The sequence below is a fragment of the Leptonotus elevatus genome, chromosome 1 (assembly GCF_054856555.1).
Source record: "Leptonotus elevatus isolate MCC_2025b chromosome 1, RoL_Lele_1.0, whole genome shotgun sequence".
NCBI lineage: Eukaryota > Metazoa > Chordata > Actinopteri > Syngnathiformes > Syngnathidae > Leptonotus > Leptonotus elevatus.
In genome coordinates, this window is record NC_141239.1 from 19,709,728 (window position 1) to 19,732,686 (window position 22,959).

The window sequence follows — 22,959 nt, forward strand, 5'->3', positions numbered from 1 at the left end:
AAAACAATAACAAAGGAAGGTTTATTTTTAAAATGTTCATTTTACAATTTTACAGTTTAAAAAAATAGTGCACACAACATGGAGCAGTAAAAGTAGTAATGGTAGTGGGTAGTAGGTAAATGTCATGTGCAAAATACATTTTGATACTTGATCATAAAGGTTTACACTATGTTGTGTGTTTTCAGACTCTGGATACAGGCTGGCCTGACATGCACGCCCCGCCTCTAGATAAGATCTGCACCATCTGTAAAGCCATGGAGAGCTGGCTCAATGTGGACCCGCTGCATGTGGTGGTTATCCACTGCAGGGTAAGCATTCACAACATTTTAAATTCTTGGTGAAGTGTTGACAAAAACTGATTGTTTTTATTTCTTAGGGAGTTGTGTTTATTTTGGTTTACAGTGGAACCTCTTAAATTTTATATAATTTATAGGGCTGGGTTGAAAAAAATCCATATCAAATCGATTTTCCTTTTCAAGCCTGATATCGATTCAGAAAACCATGAAGCGATTATTTTATCTCTTTCGCCCATAAATTTATAAGAAAATAGAATTTTAAAGGCCAAGTTTTATTATACAAAAAGCCATTTTCACTGAAGCAATCTCCTTCGCTCCCGACTGTTTTACTGGATTTTGACTGATTTTACAAGGCCCACAGAATATTGTGTTCTACTGCTATGAAAACATGGAACCTACAAAAAGAAAGATTCTCTTCTTTCATCAGGAAAAAAAATATTTGCATCTGTTTTTGTCTTCCAGCAATTAGCATTATAAGTTTCATCATTATTCACAAATGTGTTTAAAACACTGAGGTGGGAAAAAAGCCTTTTTACAACATGGCCCTAGTTGACCTCTTATACTTTGCTGCCACCTGCTGGCCGTTTTTGTAATAACTACCATTGCTTTAAGCTTTCTCTTCAGTTCAGAGGCTGCATCAAAGCCTTCTGTATGCGGTAGCACAAAAAAACAATAACAATTATAAATACGTTTTTGGGATCATGATAATATTTAAAATAGAACGTATTTATACGTTTTTGGGAGCAAATTAGTTAATCAATATCGGATCGAAGTGAATCAAATCGAATCGGGAAAAATCGAAATTGAAGCAAACTGAAATCTTGTGAATCGAAATCGAATCGATTGAGGAAATTAGAGTTGATACCCAGCCCTAATCATTTAGAACACCACCCTCAGTTTTCGGAAAAAATATGCCTCCAAAGTTACACAAAACTTGGATGCCAAACTTTATTCATGTCTGCCATTATGAGAGACGCTGCGATTGGGTGGCGACCAGTCGAGGGTGTACCCAGCTAGGATAGACTCCAGCTCACCTAAAGAAGCAGAACAAGACGCTACTTGTAGCGATGTCAGTGTACCAGTGTTAATAACATTTATACTTGATTATAATATTATTCAATATTATTAAAACGTAGCCTTTGTTATGGCAACCGTTGTCGTGTTTTGAAATCCAAACTTCAGCAGTGCAACCCAGAATGAATTTAGCTCCACTTGTTTTTAACGTGATGAATCATCTCCTGTCCTCCTGTTTCCTAGGGTGGCAAAGGGCGAATCGGTGTTGTCATTTCATCCTTTGTGCATTTCACAGACGTGTCCGCCAGGTAAGCGCTCATGTGTCTATAAATGTCTATGTTTGTGTTCTAGACACCGTTTGTCATCGTTAGCACCCTCCCTGTCGGCATCCGACAAACCACAACAATGCTTGGTGACTCATTCGGCCGACCGCAAAACAAGTCAAGTCATTTGTTTACCTCTTGTAATTCAAGGTCAATGTGATTCACAGGCTGACAAAGAAAAAAAAAAAAAAAGGAAAACCACACAATTTAGGTGGTGAATCACCCCATATAGAATGACGTGAATCAGCTTGAGAGAGAAAAAAAAAGTCATGTCTGTAAAAGCTGCCGGCCACGGTGTCACTTTCATGACATCTATTCATCTTGGACAGTCACTGTGAGGGATTTTACTCGACCTCCCGGTGAGGCTCTGTAAAGAGAAAATGTACTTTTATCCACCATTGCCGTATACGAAAACAGGATATTTTTGCGCTCACACAGTGACACTACATCCCGGAATCAAATAATTAGTTATGTGAGGACCATTGAGTGATCTCTTACACGTTACAGCTGTCATACTACCTCCTAATGCGGAAATTTGTTGGGTTGACTTTGTACCCCTATTCTGTGTCGCTGCCAGTTATACAAAAACAACTAAAATGGAAAAATGCCCGTTTTTAAAGGCAGTATGAAAGGGTCTAGTAATAAATGTCCCAGCTTTGTTTTGGTTCTGATACTACCTCCTAAGGTGGAAAATTTCCAGATAAATTTGGTCAATGTCAAAATGTCAGCGTTTACCAACAATGTGAATGAGACCTCACATGCGCTGTTTTTTTCCTGCCACTTCTCTCACCTGTGTCAAAAGCAATTGTCTGAAAAGTGTTTTATACTCAACAAAAATATGAACGCGACACTTTTCTTTTTGCTCACAATTTTTTTATAACATGAACTCAAAGATCCAAAACACAACATCACCATTTCTCTCAAATATAGTTCACAAACCAGTCTAAATCTGTGATGGTGAGCACTTCTCCTTTGCCGAGATATTACATCCCACCTCACAGGTGTGTGCCATATCAAGATTCTGAGTAGACACCATGATTAGTGCACAGGTGTGCCTTACATTGCCCACAATAAAAGGCCACTCTGAAAGGTGCAGTTTTGTTTTATTGGGGGAGGGGGGCAGTACTGAGTACTTTCTGGATCCCCAGACACTAGGGAGAGACCGATTATCAGCTGGCCCGATTATCAGAGCCCATATTCAGCATTTGTCAAAAATTTTCAGTGATGCTGCGGACCCTGGGAACTCTCTGCACCTTCTGTTTTTGTTTGAAATTAAAACTAAGATAAGTAAAATTGTAATACTTGGGATATTTTCAAACGTTAATAATAATTTTGAAATGTTAATAAACGTTATTTACTGTAGAAAACAATAGGGAGCTATTTACTTAAGTTTTTATTTAACTTTTGAAGACATGTTACTGCCCCTGGGAAATCCCTGAACTTTTTTAAGATTTTTAAAACAAAGATGTCTATTGACTAAGATTTTATTTTATTTTTTTACTCCAATATTTTACGAACCCTAAAAGTTGTTCAATAAACATATGTTTAAAAATTCTAAAAATATAAGAACTGGTGTTTGTATTTTTGCCAATATTTTTTCTTTTTGTGAAAATTAACATCGGCTCCAAATATCGGTTATCACTGTCCTTGGCTGTATCGGCCAACCCAAATAAAACAAAACTGCACTTTTCATAGTGGCATTTTATTGTGGGCAGTCTAAGGCACACCTGTGCACCAATCATGGTGTCTAATCAGCATCTTGATATGGCACACCTGTGAGGTGGGATGGACCTCGGCAAAGGAGAAGTGCTCACTAACACAGATTAAGACTGGTTTGTGAACAATATTTGAGAGAAATGCTGATATTGTGCATGTGGAAGAAGTTTTTTTTGAGGGGGGGGTTCTATTTTTGTTGGGTACATATGCGACACCAGACGCCGCTGCTGATGTCACAATGAATGTAAATATCAGATTGCGGGATGGCATGTCATGGCAATATCAAAACTTAACGGGGTTCTGTACGTGCATAAACGCAGCTGCGGAATCTCAGTGTGAAAGAAGCGAGTGTTTGCGTCCCATCAGAAGGACACGGTCGGGAAGGTGAACGTGAAAGACAGGAGTCCTAAAAAAAGAGTCAGAGGAAGAGATAGGAAAACAATGCGTCAGATTTACAATAGAATAGATTTGCGTGGGGGGCTCCGGGGGGAGGCACGAGGGTCCGGGTGAAAAGGCCCCCATGCTTGTTGGTTTTAGGGTTGCCTGAATGGCCGAGTTGTGCACACACTCCCTTCTCTCCGCCTCCCTGTTTACTTAAAGCTGCCATTCTCTTCCTCTCTGCGGGAATCCCTTGTCCCTCTGCTTACTTTCACTCTTCTCCATTATGCATGTGTACGCATGTGTGTCTGTGTTGACCTTGCACAAGTCAGGGTTAACGCACTTTAATTACAAGGGCAGCGCAAGTTGAATCTCTCGGTGTCATCGTTGCTGGAAGTGTTTAATAAATTGTCCCCCCCCCCCCACTTCCACTGCCCCATCTTCCTTCAAAGTGCTGATCAAGCATTGGACCGCTTTGCCATGAGGAAATACTACGATGATAAGGTGTCTGCTCTCATGACACCTTCACAGAAGCGGTAAGCAGCTAAACAATTTTTGGTATAGCAACTCAACTATATAACAATATGTTTGATATTTGTTTCAATATCATGATCAAATACTTGACTTCCTCTTCTTTACCAATCTACAGTAACACAATTAACTCATTCACTCGCAGCCATTTTCACTGAAGCAACCCCCTTCGCTCCCGGGTGTTTTACTGGATTTTGATTGATTTTGCAAGGCCCACAGAATACTGTGCTATAAAAACATGGAACCTAGATTAGAAAGATTAGAGTCTCTTCTTTCATCAGGAAAAAAACCCCGTATGTTTGTATCTGTTTCCGTTTTGCAGCAATTAGCATTAGAATATTGCTAAGTTTCATCATTATTCACAAATCTCTTTAAAACAGTGGGGAAAAGAGCTTGTTGCAAGTTCATGGCCCTGGTTGATCTCTTATACTCTGCTGCCACCTTCTGGACGTTTTTTAACTACCATTGCTTTAAGCGACCTCTTCAGGCTGCATCAAAGCCTTCTGTATGCTCTAGCATTAAAAAAAAGAAACATAAAAAAAAGCTCTAAATACGTTTTTGGGACCATGCCAATATTTAAAATAGAACGTTTTTATACATTTTTGGGAGCAAATTAGTTAATAGGAGTCACAAGTAGAAGTCAACATAAACTGGTACATTTAGCTAATAATTACGCTTACATAACTAGTTAAAGACATCAGTAATCCAATTTGTCTTAGAGTGAAGCTACAACGAATGTAGAAAGCACAATCGTCCAGAAAATAGCTTCTTTTTTTAAAAAAGGTTCTTTTGATCGCTAAACCAGCAATTGAATTGACTTAGCAATGAAGCTACTATCACATGATGAATTCAGCATAACCATACAAAAACATGCCTAAAATAAAATCAGAACTATCAAATGAAGCTAATAATGTAGCTAAGGTATACTTACAAAAAACAAAACAAAAAAACTCTAATGGTACATGAAGCAAACGTGCAGTAGCTAGCAAAGTAAAGCTAACAACAAAAGCCACTAGCCAGTAATAAGGCTAATACTACAACAAATGTCGATGATAATAATGATGCTAGAACAAGTATCAAATAACGCTATCACAACCTACCTACGTGCTTAGTTAGGGTACCTAATATCAAGCTACTAACACGGCTATCACTTGAAGGCAACCTAACTGTCAAGTTTAGCTAATATTGAAGATGATTAATCCATCAAATACAGAAACAAACATTGTAGCTCCTGCAATCAACGTGGGAGAAATTGATCAATTAAGGAAGAAGGAAGGTAAAGGAGAAATAAAAATACTCACAGAATATTACCATTACATTAAACGACTGACCGTATTATTACTATCAAAGTAAGCTAACGTAAAAGCTATCACAGCTATCACATTAAGGTCGCTAATAGTGAAGCTAACACAACGAATTTGACCAAATTGGCTATGGCAGTATTTTGTACGTTAACCAGCATGTTCAATAATTTTGGGAAGAAAATGTTGATGACTTGCTAATTTGAATAAATGCTACAACAACAGGAAGCCACATATATTCAAATCGTCAAACCACTAAATATTAGGAATATTGAAACATTAATTTAATTCTTAAAACTTTCCATACTTGACTGCGCAACTTTGACTCATGTGTTTTAATTTTTAGGTACGTTTGGATCCTCAACAGCCTCCTAAGCAGATCCATGAAGATCAACGCTTCGCCTTTATTCCTGCACTGCATCATCCTTCACGGAATGCCCAACTTTGAGTCCTCTGGAGGTGAAAATACTTTTTGTTTACGCCACACACGGCTGCAGCGCCTCGAAGAGCATTAGAAGGAACTCAGACGCGACCACATCAGAGTTTGTTTTTTTCACACGCACACATGCATTCACATGCTCAGACACATGCAGTTAGTGATGGGAAAATGAAGCTTCATGAAGCACTTGTGATATTTTTTGACTCCTCTAGATGGCACTCTTGGTTGAAAGATGCAGTGGAAATGTAATCAATTTCCTTTGCACTAGCCTTCATATTTAAACCAAGAGCACAATCTAGGGGAGTCAAAAAATATCACAAGTGCTTCATGAAGCTTCGTTTTCCCATCACTACATGCAGTCTTTAAAGCAGCAGAAATCTACCACCTGTGGGCCAAATACAGCCAGAGAGAGCACATGAGCCACCCTGCCATGCAAAGAAAGTAACATTTTAACACTTGGAAGTTGTCATACAAGTGTAAAAATGTTAACTGAATGTGGTGAACTGTCATGCAAGTGTAAAATGATGCTAGCAACAGCAGAATAAAACTAAAATGTAGTCAAGGTAATGTAACAGAGAGGACAAAAAACTGTTAGCTGAGAAGCTATATTTTTGTTATTTACATGCTATTCATTAGTTCGAAGTGCCTCAATAAGTTAGTCAAAGTGAAATAAAACCAAAATAAAGTAATTTCCATGCTAGCTATAGCTGTTAGCTACATGCTTAGTGTAAAAAAAAAAAAGCTAACGAGGTTCCCAAAGAAAGCAGCCCATTTGTGCATGTTCATTTCTAAAATAACATGAGTGAAAGCGTGTCATAATTCCTACAAATGCGTGTATTTGTTCCCAGTGTGTCGACCGTATGTCAAAGTCTACCAGGGAATGCAAGCGGTATATTCCTCTGGAATTTAGTAAGTAGTGCCATCACTCTGTTTAAACCTTATGTGGAGTACATAATTAGTTTGATTCTGATTTTTTATTTTTTTTTCCTGACAGCCACATCGGTCCAGGCCACAGGGGGCGGATCTGCGTCACCCTGGAGCCTGCCCAGCTTCTCAAAGGGGACATTATGGTAAGGAAAATAAACAGCGCGCAATATACCCGAATGACATCAGTAATTTTTTTTTCAACTTCACTGTATTTTCTTTATTCTTATTTTAGATAAAATGTTACCACAAGAGTGAGGTTTCTTCAGAGCGTGAGGTGATTTTCAGGCTGCAGTTCCACACGGGAGCAGTGCAGGGCTATAAGCTGATGTTCGATAAAGAGGACATGGAAGCCGCCAACAAAGGTAAAAAAAAAAGAAAGAAAAAAAGAACATAAAAAAAGAGCAGGTCTCAACTCGTCCGCTATGGGGGAGATGCCACGGACTTCCGACTTCCGGGTTTCACACATCAGCGTCGTTTCCGGCCGCGTTCAAACACTCGCACCCCTACTCCGGCGCCCCCCAACCACCCATCGGGGGAGCGGGCAAGGCGTCTCAACTTTCCGAAGTGCTTCGGACAACCGAGACAGAACACTCTCGCACCCGTCGACGGCGGAAGCGCACGAACTGGGACGCGGCCCACACGTCGCAAACAGGAAACGGAAACAAAAGCTGATGTGTGAAAACCAGGAAGTCGGAAGTCCCGCCTCCTCCGTGGCATATACCCCATTTCAAAGAGTACACCGTGTCTAATTTACACTTCATGGCACTTCAAGACCAATAATGTTCTTCTCCAAAAAACAAATTCCAACCTTATATCATTGACGCGTGTTTTGTTTTAGATTCCAGATTTCCAGAGTACGGCAAAGTGGAGCTGGTTTTCTCAGATGGACCGGAAAAAATTCCTGGTAAGTAAGATATATTATATATATATATATATATATATATATATATATATATAAATATATATATACATTTTTATGTAGTGACTGTGGTTGACTTACTATATGTTGCATAGAAAGCATTGCAGAGTGAATCAAACTGTTTCTCAAAATGTCAGCGTCATCCAAAACCTTTATCAACACTACAGCTTTCAACTAACATTTTAACACTCGAAAGGGTCATAAAAAAAGTTAAACTCTATAAAACTAAAACAATGTGCTACTCACTACTCACGCCATTTGTTTATCCTAGTCTCAAACTGTCACTTAAATGTTTTGTTTTTTTAGCCGTACATACAAAGTTTTAGCATTTTAACATTCCTCGCTGTAAATAAGTAATGTACACTCCTCAAATAAAACAAAACGAAAGTAAAGCTACTCTCCGTTTTGAGCTCGAGGAAACATGAATCATTCATACATTCTATTACAGGCAGTGTTTTAGGTAAAAAGGTCATTTTAACTTTCATACAACTCAAGAATAAAATGTCAAACAACTCACCAATATGCAATAACAATGACAGTATGTATGTTACCTCACAATTTTTTTTCCATTTCCTCTTCTTTGCTTTTCATCCCTCTTTTTCTTTTTGCTATTGGTCTCCTTCACAACCAAATCATATTTGAGACACTCACTAAGATGAAATCTCAAAAGATTTGTGACGTCACGCATGCTGTTTAAACTCCAATTTTTGTTTGATTTCAGAGGAAAATCTTCACAGATCGTACCACTTGTATGGCAACTTTTTCAAACCCCCTTTGCTTTTTTTTGGTCACTAATTAATGCAGACACATGTAGGAAAAACAGATACTCGCTGATATTTGATCTTATTATATTGTGCAAAAGTCACATACAAGAGTAAGTAACAATGTAGTGAAAGAATTGGGAACATAAAGCGCATACTGTGTTTAGATGAAGAGATTTATGCTTACCCGTGTCAGGCATGCAGGAGTCGTCTGGCTCCAAGCAAATGTGGAATCCATATTTCTTATGAAGATGTCTTCCCTTGGACATGCGAATTAAACACAACACACACATGGATGGTAGACATGAACACAGTTGGATATGATGACTTTTGCATTGCTCTGTGTTTTATGTGATATTTTAGAAGTTATTACGGCACAATATTCCCAAAGTTGAACTAAAGGGAGGTTGTTGCTCGGTTTGATGTTTCTTTTGGCTTCAGGTGCTGACAGATGGCATAACGGCGCGGATGTTACTGTGGACTACAATACCGCTGACCCCCTGATCCGCTGGGACTCTTACCAGAACATGTGTGAGGCTGACGGTACTGTAGCAAGTGAGTGCCGTACTCCTCTATACATTCTTAAGCCGCTTGTGTGAATCCTAGACAGACATTAGAAAGTTAAAAAGAAATATAGTGGACACCTGCATACTCACAGTTCAGCACCTGGTACTTCACCTATCCGGAGATTATTTTATTTTTATTTTTTAAATACAAGATACGGTTTGGAAAATTGTTGTGTGTGTGTATATATACATATATATATATATATATATACATATATATATATATATATATATATATATATATATATATATATATATATATATATATATATATATATATATATATATATATATATATATATTAGGGGTGTGAATTGCGTAGTAGCTGGCGATTCGATCCGTATCACGATTCATAGGTCACGATTCGATTCGATGCCGATTAATCCCGATACAAATCTATAAATTGATTGTTGCGATTTTTTTCTTCTTTTTTTTTTAACTCAAATTTAGAAAATACAAATCAGTAAACTTGTACATGTACACTGTAAGATTTGTATGAAAATGTATTTATCTGAAACTTCAGGCTTATAACTGTATTTAACAAACAGGTTGCAGTCTGTTTCATATTTTAACAGCCCTGAAATAAAATATTAAGGGTTAATGTTCCATTAATATAATTTTTTTCCATGCTTTAAGTGTGAATCCTAACACTAAGTAAGACGTTTTGTTGAATATTTCCATAAAAAAATTGATGTTTAAAAATCGATTCGGCCGCAAATAGAATTGATTCGAGAATTGTGCGCTGTAAAATGGCGATATATTGCCGAATCGATTTTTTTAAACAGCCCTAAAAAAAAAAAGAAGAAAAAAATCGCAATAATCAATTTATAGATTTGTATCGGAATTAATCGGCATCGAATCAAATCGTAACCTATGAATCGTGATACGTATCGAATCACCAGGTACTACGCAATTCACACCCCTAATATATATATATATATATATATATTTTTTTTTTTCAATACAATTATAATGGCTCTCAATTATATGTGGATTATATATATATTATATTCTGCCCGTCCCCTAACCCAGACAATTAGTGGGGGTCCACTGTAAAAAATTCAGAATACAAAAACAATTCCTCATCGGAAATAGTCTAAATGTGATTAATTTGTTCTTGGGTCAAATTGCCACCATCATAAAACCATTCATCGCTGTTAAGGCACTGTTTCCAAACATTTGTGGGTAATCCGGCTTCCTCCCGCATTCCAAAAACATGGAAGACTGTAAATTGTTAATGGGTGTGAATATGAGTGTGAATTCTTGTTTGCCTATGTTAGAGATATAGCGATTATTAGTAGTTAAGGAGACCGATAACCAATATTTGGAGCTGATATCCCTTTTGCTAAAAGGGAAAATATTGGTGTCAACATTTTAGAAAATACAAACTCCAACTCTAAATTTGTTGAAATGTCTTTAAGCATATCGGCGCCTTAAAATAATCCCCTAAAGTCATTTTTTTCAGATTTTCAGGAAACACCCAAAATTGAGATGATTTAGGTAAAAAAAAAAAAAAAGACTTATGCAATTATTTGAACAACCTTTGCAATAAAAAATAATCTTAGATGATAGACATCTTTGTTTTAAAATTCTCTCAAAGCTCCCAGGGTCATCAGCATGTCTTAGAAAGTTAAATGTAAATGTAAGCAAATAAATTGCTCCCTATTGCTGTCTACAGCAATAAAGTTTTGCAAAATTTCAATATATCTGAAAATTTTCACTTATCTTAGTTTTAATTTCAAACAAAAAACGGAAGTAGCAGAGAGTTTCCAGGGTCAGCAACATCTCTTATTAAGTGAACTGAAAATTGTAATAAATAGTTCACTCAAGTTAACACAGTTTTAAATTGATTTATTATCAGCTATCAGATTTTTATAAAATGGCTGACGCCAATTATTAGCCTATCGCTACAATATGTGCCCTATATATGTGTGTATGTATCCTGCCTCTTGTCCAAAAATCGGCTAGGATGGGACTCCCGATCACCCGTAACGCTAATGAGGTCAAGCGTTTTCGAAAATGGACGACTATAGAAGGGAAGAAAAATGAGTTTGACATGCAATGGCTTCAATAGAGTAGAAGGGCGGATTGTTGTTGTATGTGAGCGTCGGCTTCAAAGGCCGAGACTTTAGTTCTCAGGGCATTTCTATTTTGTTGTTCCATCAAATGAATAGGCGCACTCCAACCATCGCACACCCTCAGCAGCGCCTCGGCAGTCAGAGCCTGGCGGCGTGCTGTCCTCTCCGCGGTCACTGCTCTCCACGCAACCGCGCCATTCACAACAGCCTCCCAGAATAGATACAGATCCACCCAATTCCCATGAGTCACTTTTATGAACGTTGGATGAAAATGAGCTGTGTTATGCTCACATAAACATTTATGCTTCAATAAAAAAAATTAAAAAAGGGCAGACATGAACAAAGCCGCAATTTTTCCCCCTCTGCCGCTTGATTTTGAAGCATTCATGTGGGATATTTACAACCCTGCTTTCTCATGTAAACACTACATCCGAGCGGGACTTTGTGGGAATTCTACATCTTCTTCCCAGCAGCCTGGTAGACATGGCGTCCCCTTCTTTGACAGCTTCCAAAGCGACACGGGCCGAGGAAGTCTAAAAACTCTTTGCCACAAAAGTGCTAAGCTAGTGTGTGTTGAGGCGGGAAGAAAGAACTCATTTACTTCAATGGCTTTTTTTTCTCTCCTCCAATCAGTACCAATGTATGTTTATCCCTAGGTGTGAATTAAGAGTGGGATTTAAAGGCAGCTTGGAGAGGGTGTTTACTGTCAAAACGCTGTCTTTGTAGAGCACTAACAGCTGGAAACGTTTAGAAGTTGGTTATTAAAGGAGAAACAGTGAATAGGTACATTTCCCCCTCTCATCACACGCTATATAATCTCACAGGAAGTTGATATTTGAAGGTATCCGTCAGCCTGTCATGTATGGAGGACCAAAACGGCCAGAGTTAAAAATAAATAAATGACTAAATAAAATAAAAAAAACGGATATCATTTTTTAAAATAAATACAAAAACAAATCTAAATGGAAATAAAAACTATATATATATATATATATATATATATATATATATATTAGAGCTGTCAAAATATTTTTTTTTAATCAGCTTAATCACATTTTATAATTTTGATTAATCATGATTAATTGCTTAATTAAAAAGGCTTTTTATCAACATTTTTACCTGCCAAGTTTGAAGAGCACCTGTTATGTGTTAATTCTTTCAAAATTTAATGTTATGAGTCTTCAACATTGTTTGATCCACTGCACATATATATATATATATATATATATATATATAGAGAGAGAGAGAGAGAGAGAGAGAGAGAGAGAGAGAGAGAGAGAGAGAGAGAGAGAGAGAGAGATCCCTAAATAAATAGATATCCCTAAATAAATAAATAAAAGTAAAAATAAAAATAAATTAAAAACGAGACTCAGAAAATAAAAAATAAAATAAATGTCGAAATAAATACACAAATATTATTTTTTGAATCTCGGTTTTTATTGTTCTATTTATTTTTACTTTTATTTATTTATTTATGGATATATATATATATATATATATATATATATATATATATATATATATATATATATATATATATATATATATATATATATATATATATATATATATATATATATATTGTTGTTTTTATTTTCATTTATATTTATTTTTTGTATTTAATTTTTTAATTATATTTTTTTAATCCGTTTATAGTCATGTCACCGTAGTGGCAATTAAATATATAATTGAGATGTTCTTGAGCTTTCTCAGTAGATTCTTAGTTGACACAATGTTGGGAAAATTTTAAACATCCACTGACAGGGCAGTCACGTGGTCCCTATTTGCTGTATATGTCCTCTATATGTCATCAATTGATTGTTTTCAAGCTTGAGACTAAATTGAAATCTTCAGTGGCTCCATTACTTGTAATCATAATAATAATAAAGACACACTTGAGATGTAAACATTCAAAAAGGAACACAAAGACATTCACACATTTTCTTGTGGTTGCTGCTTTCGCTTTTGTGAGTAGTTGCTTGGATCGTCATTGTGATTTCAAGACATGTTTCCAAGTTTTGACACTCGGGATGTTGGAATTGTAGGAATTTAGGACCAAAGGAATGGCATTTGGTAATTGCATAGTCGTAGCTCAGACCTCCTCCAAAAAACTTGCTACGTGACACTTGTGGATCATTTTGGGACTGACCACAGGTTATAGTGATACATTCAATTTTGGCTAAATTCTGCTAGCTCAGGAATTCTTAACTTGTTTTACTTTGGGAGTCACATTTTCACATGCTCATTACTTTGTAACCCACGTTCACACAAACTAAGCACAATTATCTGACCAAAATCTATAAGGGTCATAGAGAACTGGAGCCTTTTCCAGCTGACTTTGAAAGTTAGACAGGGTACACCTTGGTCTGGTCGGGGCACACAGAAAAATGAACCTTCACACTAAGACAATTTAGAGTCTTGGACAACATGCAGCCAAGAGTCTAAGCCCAAACCTGCACAAAATAAATAAGGCAACGTATATCTGCATTGAGCACACACTGAGATGATAGAGAAGGGCCATCAAATTGAACATTTTATTTATGCATGTAGGTGTCTGCATTGAGCACAAAATTAAATTAATATCCAATTACACAGTTTAAATATAAAAACTGAAAAATCCAAAAATGACAAGACACACAATACGTATCACACAATTTCTGGACTTTCGTCGTAACTCGTTCACTGCCATTGACAGTCTGCCATTTTAACTATTTCTATTAGTTAATTTTTTTTTCCCACTTTGGTTAACAAGAGTATGAAAAAAGAAAATTGTATTAGAACAGATAAACATTTTTTTGATTAATCGTGAGTTAACTAGCGAAGTCATGCGATTAATTACGATTAAACATTTTAATCGCCTGCGCCCCTAATTTTTAATCATCTTTTCTTTGAAAAGAAAAAAAAGATTATTTAAAAAAGAAGAAAAGATAAAAAATTAGGAGCATCAGGCGATTAAAATTTGTAATCGTAATTAATCGCATGACTTTACTAGTTAACTCACAATTAATCACAAATTTTATATCTGTTCTAAATGTACAAAAATAATTATAGGTTTTCATACTCTTGTTAACAAAAATGGAAACAATATGTTAAACTAATAAAAATAGTTCAAATTAATTTTTTATGTCTAAAGACAGCATTCTGATTAACATTACATAACAAAAATGCAAGTGTACAAAAATACACCCGTTTTCATCCATTTCAGGGGGCGGCCATTTTGCTACATGCTGTCAACTGAAAATGACATCACAGTTTCTCGGGGCTCAGGTAACGACCAATCACGTCTCACCTGTTGTCTGAGTTTGGTCATGTGACGTTCACAAGCTGAGCCGTGATTGGTTGATAGGATAGCCTTGAGCAACTGTGATGCCATTTTCAGTCGACAAGGGGCAAAATGGCCGCCCCCCTGAGATGGATAAAAACGAGTAGATTTTGCTACTTTATTATTATTTAGACTAGTGGGGACACAACATATTATAAAGACATTTTTGGGTTGAAATGTCCTTTAAACAAAATCCATCTTTTAAATAACACCTTGTCGTATTTACATAACATGCGATCAGAACAGTACAAATTAATGTCAACGTAGTTCTCTATGAATCATTGCATGTTTTTGACTTGCTCTCCACATCCCACCAAGCAAGAAGACCACAAGAAAATCAGCGCTCTAGAATATACCATCCATGATGAAGGTAAAATGTGATTACAGAACCCCATAATTGAGTCTAGCCACATCTGTTTCGGGACCATTTTGTACATTCAAGATGGCAGGAATGTGATTTAATGACACACATGCGGGAGGAGGACAACTACCGGGCTGCCACTTGCTTTAATTAAAAAGTATCATTCTGAAGAGCGAAAAGTGCAGGAAGGAATGTTGTTTTGATTCTCTGATCCTTTCTGGGCCAGCCTCTTTTTTTTTTTCTGGGGTAGTCCCCCTGATGCAGGGCAAGAGGTCTGGTTACTGCCTTTCCCCTGACCCACCTCTTTCCCCTAAGCTCCGCCTCACATGTTTACATTCCTTTGCCCTTATTAGGAGATGTGAAGCCCCCCCACCTTTTACACTCCTTGTGTGTAGTGCAAACACATGCACACACCTTCTCAGCAGAGGAAGAACTCACTCCAGTGATTTGACCCTGAACATTATCCGGCGTGGAAAAGGCCATGTCCGCTGCCGTGTCGCTGCATGGCCTCTCCTCCTCCTCAACTTCCCAGGCAATGTGGATTCTCTTGCACTTTGTGGAAAAGGTAGGAGTACTTGTTTGGGGGAGTGATGGTCAGCACGGAGGGGGAAACATCTGCCTGTAAAGCAGCTTGCACCTTGCTCGGAATGTTACGAGAAGGATTTACTGGAAAGCTGCGGGAGGAGGCCTGAGCCGAGCCAGCGCGGCAAGGCCGGAAGCACGTTCCCACCAGTGAGTTTGCGCATGTGGGGGGTAAGTCATACATACTGGAGCAGCAACGGGAGGAGGAGGAGGAGGGAGAGCATTATCATGCGTGTCTGGTATTTGGATCTGGTCAGGGTGTGAAGCAAAGGCTTGATAGATTGAGCTAGAAGCACGGTTTGGGTTTCCTCAGCGGAATCATAAAGTTAAGCTAACAATGAGGCAGAATTCTTCTAGTATTGCTCCTGATGTCTCCGTAGTGATGGATGGCGACTGGGCCCGGCCACAAATGACTGACCTCCTGTGTTTCTGGAGGATTAAAGAGGTTGTTTGGACATATGCCAAGGGTCAAGGGTCAGTCGGCGGGGAGAAGGGTTACTTGATCACAGCAGGGATAGGAATGCAGGGGTCAACACTGTCAAGATGTGCAGTCGTCTGACACACAGTAGACACTTGAGGTTTGTTATATAATCTGAGCATTGGAATTCTTGTGTGTTTTCCCTTCTTTGGTGGGAGGCAAGGAGTTGTTGTAGCAACAATATCAAATATTTGCAATGGAGCAAAAAGACATAACTGACTGACAACTTATTGTGTAATTATTACACAATTTAAAACGGGTCCAATATGTTTTAAGAAAAGGTGTCTGATATTCTATCATGAGGCGTTAGCAACTTTTCCCTTAAATTTTTTTTTTTTTTTTTTTTTTTTTAAGGCAATAGACAACAAATTAGGGATGTTTTGTGCCGTTATTGAAATCTTCTGGAGAGACTGGGACTTACTCCAGAGAAAAGAAGAAGAGGTTCACCGGGCCCCGGCCCGGCAGAGGTGGAAATTCCAGGTCCAGAAAGTAAAAACACTGCCTCTGATGCTAGCTAACTTGCTAGCTCCCTAAAAGGTAAACAATTACCATGGGAGCTAGCCAGGAAACTAGCTAGCTAGCACTTGGGGCTAAAGCCAAACTGTAGCAGGGTTTTTACTTTCTGGACCTGGATTTGTCACCTCTATGAATGGCTTTTGAAGCCTTTACTAGCTAATTTAGCCACAAAGGGATTCACCTATCCCTTTTGTATACAACTTAGCATGCTTTGCTTAGCACAAGACAACTGGATCTGGTCCTGGCTGACTGTGAGCAGTGAGCACTATGTGACTTTGGATTGGTTGACGTTCAATCATGTTAGCAGGATTCTGGAGAGCAATACAACAGCAAGTTGTATGGGGATCAAGGTAAAAGGTGTTTTCATTTGTGAGGGTGTGGATAAAGGTGCCCGTCTGCAAGAAGCCTGCTGATTAATGAAACGAAGGGCAACCGTAGAGGTAGAGTGACATTGTAGTCATCTATCCATTTTCTATACCGCTTGTCCTCTTCACGGTCAAGGGTAAACTGGATCGCAGCTGATTGTGGGAATAGGCAAACTATACTCTCGCAGGTCGCCAGGCACTCACAGGACACCTTAAAACAGATGACCATCCACTCTTACAATCGCATTATCACTGAGTTTAGAACTGAAGTCAGGCTCAGTGAACCACAAAATTGGTAAACCTGTGATGATTATCGAATAAATGTTCGTCTAACCAGTTATTTATGATAGCCACTACCTTGAATTGTATAAATAACTGGAAAAGACTTAAATGACTGCGATTGGTTGGCAACCAGTTCAGCGTGTACCCCCGCCTACTGGCCAAAGCTAGCTGGGATAGGCTCCAGAACCCCCGCGACCCTTGTGTGGAATAAGCGGTTAAGAAAATGGATGGACTTAAATGAATTAAATTTAGTTGCTGTAACCTAATGTGTAATGAACAGGGTTACAATAGTTTTGAATTTTTCATTCTGTTTAGTTTTTATTTCTTAATTTTTTTTTTAAATTCTGTTAGTTTTAAATCCAGGTCCAGAAAGTAAAAACCCTGCCAGTTTGGCTTTAGCCCCGGGTGCTAGCTACTATCTCCCTAACTATCTCCCATGGTGCTCGTTTACTTGCTAGGGAGCTAGCTAGCTAGCATCAAGGGTTAAAGCCAAACTGTGGCAGGGTTTTCACTTTCTGGACCTGGATTTGACACCCCTGGTTTTATTATTAGATTTAGTTTATATTAATATTTGGAGCATTTGTCATGCATAAGATATGAAAAAAAGAACCAAGTGTTGTGTAATAAATTAAACTATAAATGATTTCTCAAACGACTGCTTGACCTTCCTTGTTCTGTACGGGCCTACAACATTGCTGAAATAAATACTTTTAAAATGAACCCCCAAAGCTCATGTATGATATTAATTGACAAAGATGAAAACCAACGATATTTTTGTGATTTTTTTAAATATTAAAACATTGCATTATATATTTTTTTAAGTTTATACATCAGGGTGGGTCACATTGACCCCTTCGTTAAGAACACAACAGGAGCGTTTTAACAAAACTATAATGATCTTGATAATGAACATATGGCGCATCCAATACTCTAAACCTAGTGTTTCCTATGTTACAGCGCCACGTTGTCAAAGCCAAGACAAAGCAGTTACCAAGAAGACCCCCAACGGAGGAGAGACCACGCTAGGTCGGGGGACCTGTACGACCTCCGCCACCTCCAGCCCCGACCACAGCGATCACGCCCTCTCCGTCAGCAGCGACTCAGGCCTGTCTAGCACCTCCCTCTGGGCGGACAGACCCGCAGCGCCGTCCGCTGCTGTTACCTCTGCCACCGTCCGCTCCAACCAGGGTCCCAGCCAGCAGGAAAAAGTCCAACTCAAACAGCTGTTGAGTGGATTCGGAGTGGAGGACCCCTCGTTGGAGGAGATGGATGATCCAGCCCCAAGAGTGGGCATCCATCAGATAGTCCCAGCTCAAGTACACATTAATGGCGATCCCTCAAGAGGTCCTCAAGAGAGGGAAACGGACATCCTGGATGATGAGGTCATTACGGGCCAGGATCTGCATAGCGTGGACAGCTTTGGTACCTTGTCATCCTCTTGCCACAAAAGCAGCCAGAACTCCCTCCTCTCTGATGGCTTTGGGAGTCCTGGAGGAGAGGAACAGCAAAGCCAAAACCAGACGCACCTCCACCACCCTGCACCTTCTCCCATGGAGGACTATGAGAGACATTATAGTGAGGCAAGAAGGGGCCATATTGGCTCCAGGAGCAACTCTGTGGCTGCTTCCAACCCCAGCAGTGCTTCTGTCCCAAAGCAGCATGTCTACAGACAGGGAAGCTATTCCACGCAGTCCTGGGTCCGCCAGCAACAGATGGTTGCTGCTCAACACTTAATTTACATGCCAGAGGATGGAAATGATGCAGAAAGGTACCAAGGGAACAAACAAAGGAGTAATTCACCCAAAGAAGGCCTGACCTTGGAGCAGCAGGACTCTGCAACGTCTTCCCTGAGAGACACAGCTCCTCATAAGGAACAAGCGACACTAAACAATAACAACAACAACAAACGAGACGACGAGTTCAAATCCCTTACCATGGATATCGACAACTCCATCGATCAGCTCAACCAGCTCATCATGGACCTGGACCCCACTTTTATGCCGCTGTCGAGCAAAAGCAGTTCCATCAAGAGGAACGGCGGCACGCTTGTCAACGGCTCAGCCTCCAAGTGCACCAATGGCGTCGAGCTGCGATTTGGCGAGAACAACACACAGCAAATAGGTAAGACAGTCACACAGTGGTGATTAAGTGAAATGTTTGCGAAGGTGTTCCGGGTACACAGTTGGGTCAAAATAAAAAGAAATTGGGTCAAGAAGGGACCGACCCAACTGCGTTAATCATTTAAAGCAACATTGGATCTTTCAGTTTACATTGATTATGGCGACACCATATGGACAAAAGCGGTATTGTTATGTCTGAAGGAAGACCACATTTCCTATGAGGACAAGCGCATTGCGTTGTTTTTTAGCTCCCTCCACCGAGTGAAATCCGGGTTGATTCTTGACTGTCCTTTCATCCGAGGTAGCTTTTGACGTACGTCATAAAGCAGTCAGCACATTTATAGTTTTTTATGTGGCAGTGTTCCTACCATCCTCCTCAAAGTTGCTTAGTGCCAGTAACAATTATATAGATCCCCTCAGGCCATGGCAAATATACCATTCAACACATTTTAAGTCGATGTTTCATCAGAAGAGTTATGAAAATATTTTATTAAGGTTGAAAAGTTCCTTATTGCTACTTTAAACCAAAAAGTTGGTTAATTAAGCCAGAAAACAACTCACAAAAAATGATGTTAAAAATAATAATAATAACGATGATAAGAATAAAAAAAATATATATATATATTTTGCCTGTAAAAATGAACACAATCTAAATACAGTTGGGTCAAAAAATAATTCAGTTCGGGTCAACTCTGGACCAAAACAGTACTTGCGTCAATTTGCCATTTTTTTGTGTTGTTTTGTATAAAATGACCGGAGGTTTGTATTTGATATAATAACCCCAAAAAATTGGGTGAATTTGACCCTAGTCGTGGATCAGTCGGTTTGTGACCCAAATTGAGTTATTTTTTATCCAAGTGCTCACAAAAAAGTGTTGTGAGTAATTCATTTGGTGCAATTTTTAGGGTTAAAGAAATAGCCCGAAAAGTAGGTTCGTCCCCAAACAACCTCCCAAAACTGGGTGGTTTTGTAGGTTAAACACAACTTTTTGGTTGAACCCAAAATGTTGGGCTGGTCCTTTTTTGACCCAACTGTTTTTAGAATGTATAACTAGCCAATATAACTTTCCAAAACATAATTTCTTCTCCACTGCACAGTGAAGTGAACAGCTCTCGTCTCCCCCTCCCCTCTCCCAACCTGGCGCGTTTGAGTGGCAGAAATAGCGGGGTTGCTGCCAGCTTTTTCAGATGTTTGCAGTCTGTTTCGCAGGTCGGCACTCTGTTCAGGCCTGCCCGTATAGCTATTTGAAGGGGGATCAGCACATTACAAGAGGAGAGGGAGGGAGGCCCTTTTTAAACTTTGTTCCTCTATCATTACGAGCTCTTTTGTATGGTTACGTTTTTGCTTCAATTTGTCATTTTTGCTCTTGGCGCCTTTTTCGGAAATTACTCGCAGTCAAAGTCACATGATGCATCTATCACATCAATTTACCTAAAAAAAAAAAAAATCATAGGTCTAATAATCGCTATTTAAAATAATGGCTAATTTTAGGGTCTCGCCTCACCTTGCAGGAGGCTGACGTGTTTCGTCGCCGTCTTTCTCCTACGGATACCCGAAGGAGACAAATTCGGCGAACGTATTAAATGGTGGTAGGCTTGTGAAGTGTGGTCGTTGTATTCTATTAGCTCACCATTAGATGACCAAAATGTATATACACTTTAAGTTAAACTATATGTTAGGTGGGAAATCCAGACAGTTTTTTCAATAGTTCATTCATAACTGAGCCTAATATGGGCAAGATTGTGTCGTGCTGCATTCAGTTGCCGTTCTGTGCCCAACACCAAGGTGGGCGCTGCAATAGTGTGATGTTGACAACACTAGAAAGTCACCGATGGCTATCTTCTTCAAATTTATCTTCTTCACAACAACAAGGTTATTAGGTTTCACTCTCTTAACTCTTTGAGTAGTCCATGACAGCTGCGATGCACTTTAAGTCTGTGTTTTGAAGAGGAAGCTAATGAGGCAGAGAGAAACGACAGTCGTCCATCTGGCTGGGTTTGAATCACAATTCCAGCATGCATTTGTGGTTGGCAAGGCGAGGGCTGCTGGAGGTGATGGTTGGCCTGAGGAATTTCCAAGAAGGAACTGTGAGCCTGCAGGCAAATATTTTTCCATTTGATCCAAAGAAGCCATACTTGTCTGTGCGTATCAGCTCCAAGATGACGTCTTTTAAGAGGGGGAAATAAATCAAGCTCAAATATGAAATATTTTTTTTGCCTCTAGTAAATTATGGGTTGTTCTCTTTTTAGTCAACATTAGGTCATAATGTATTACCAAACTGGCATTGCTCGCTAGCTTGATTCACGTTTTCGTTATTATGACTTTTAAGACAAAACTACTTGATTCCCTATTACTGTATTTGGATTAATGAGGGAGGGGGGGGGGGTAGTCAACAGCACACACAGTTTATAAAATCATAAGTGACTATGTGACAGCGTTGGTAAATTGCCAAACAATTTGACTAATGAGCCCCATTATTATCACTTGGGCAACATTAGCATTCTTCGGGTTTGACAGTTCCGAGCTCACTGGGAGGGTTCAAATTAACACCCTAGTGCTGAATGGCGACAGTGGTGGTAGTCACAGCAGCGAGCCCCCCCCCCCCCACATACACACATTTCCCACCAGATAGCTTCCCAGCATTCCTCAGCTGTCCTCTAACGACATGACTGCAGGCATTAGCCTTTGAGGAACTCGCCAGAATGTCTTGAGACACTTTTCTTTCGTATAAAGACAAGGACGGAGGATATTTCAGTAGTTTCCATTAGCAAGGCTCGAAATAACTTTGAATTTCTTTGAAAAAATAGCCACGTTTAAAGCCAGCCAAAGCTCATTGCTAGCTAGCTCGCTTGGTGTGGCGTAAGTAGCACCAAGCTTGATGGGTGTCTGTTCATCGTGGATGCAACATTAGTTCTTTTTTTAAAATACGATTGTGAGATTGTGTTGATCTGTAACATCTTGGTGGCCCGACACAGCGGCATACTGACCATTTGCTTCCACCCTCACCCTGTTCACGCATGTGTCCAGCCCAATGAAGTTTTTTGGGAAGGTCTGCACTGATTTTTTGATTATCAATATTGCTATTCATTGTATTTTAATGAGGTGCAAAATGCGAATTTTGACTTTACAAACAGCGATATAAAACCGCTTATTTCTAGCTTTGTATTAGTATAACAATTTATCATCTTATCATCTATAGGCTATTGTAACTAGTGATGGGAAAACGAAGCTTCATGAAGCACTTGTGATATTTTTTGACTCCCCTAGATGGTGCTCTTGGCTTAAATATAAAGGCTAGTGCAAAGGAAATTGATTACATTTCCACTGCATCTTTCAACCAAGAGTGCCATCTAGAGGAGTCAAAAAATATCACAATGTGCTTCATGAAGCTTAATTTTCCCATCACTAATTGTAACTGGTGTAATCTTATAACCTCGTCTGATCACCAGGCAAGCACAAGGCTGTTACATTACCAACTGAGAATATGCAGTCTCCTGGTTATTATTAGAATAGCGAGCATTAAAGATAAAAGAACTTCACAATGTTACTCAACACCCATCTATCCATCCATTTTTCTATAACGCTTCGGGTCTGGAGTCTATCCCAATTGATTTTGAGCGAGATGTGGTATATGCCATGGAGTGGTCACCAGCAAAATCACAGGGCACAATTAAACAAGCATTC

At 39.0% G+C, this 22,959-nt stretch overlaps 1 protein-coding gene across 2 annotated transcripts in view; it reads left to right on the forward strand.

Annotated features, from left to right (window-relative positions):
• Positions 1-22,959, forward strand: part of tns3 (tensin 3) — a 50,361-nt gene that overhangs the window by 13,576 nt on the left and 13,826 nt on the right. For both annotated transcript variants that reach the window (XM_086081548.1, XM_086081556.1), the window contains exons 4-13: positions 186-308; positions 1,554-1,618; positions 4,180-4,263; positions 5,906-6,018; positions 6,847-6,907; positions 6,993-7,068; positions 7,158-7,287; positions 7,764-7,829; positions 9,047-9,160; positions 18,113-19,276. In XM_086081548.1, coding sequence (XP_085937674.1) covers positions 186-308; positions 1,554-1,618; positions 4,180-4,263; positions 5,906-6,018; positions 6,847-6,907; positions 6,993-7,068; positions 7,158-7,287; positions 7,764-7,829; positions 9,047-9,160; positions 18,113-19,276 — 1,996 coding nt within the window. The remainder of the gene's footprint in view (positions 1-185; positions 309-1,553; positions 1,619-4,179; positions 4,264-5,905; positions 6,019-6,846; positions 6,908-6,992; positions 7,069-7,157; positions 7,288-7,763; positions 7,830-9,046; positions 9,161-18,112; positions 19,277-22,959) is intronic.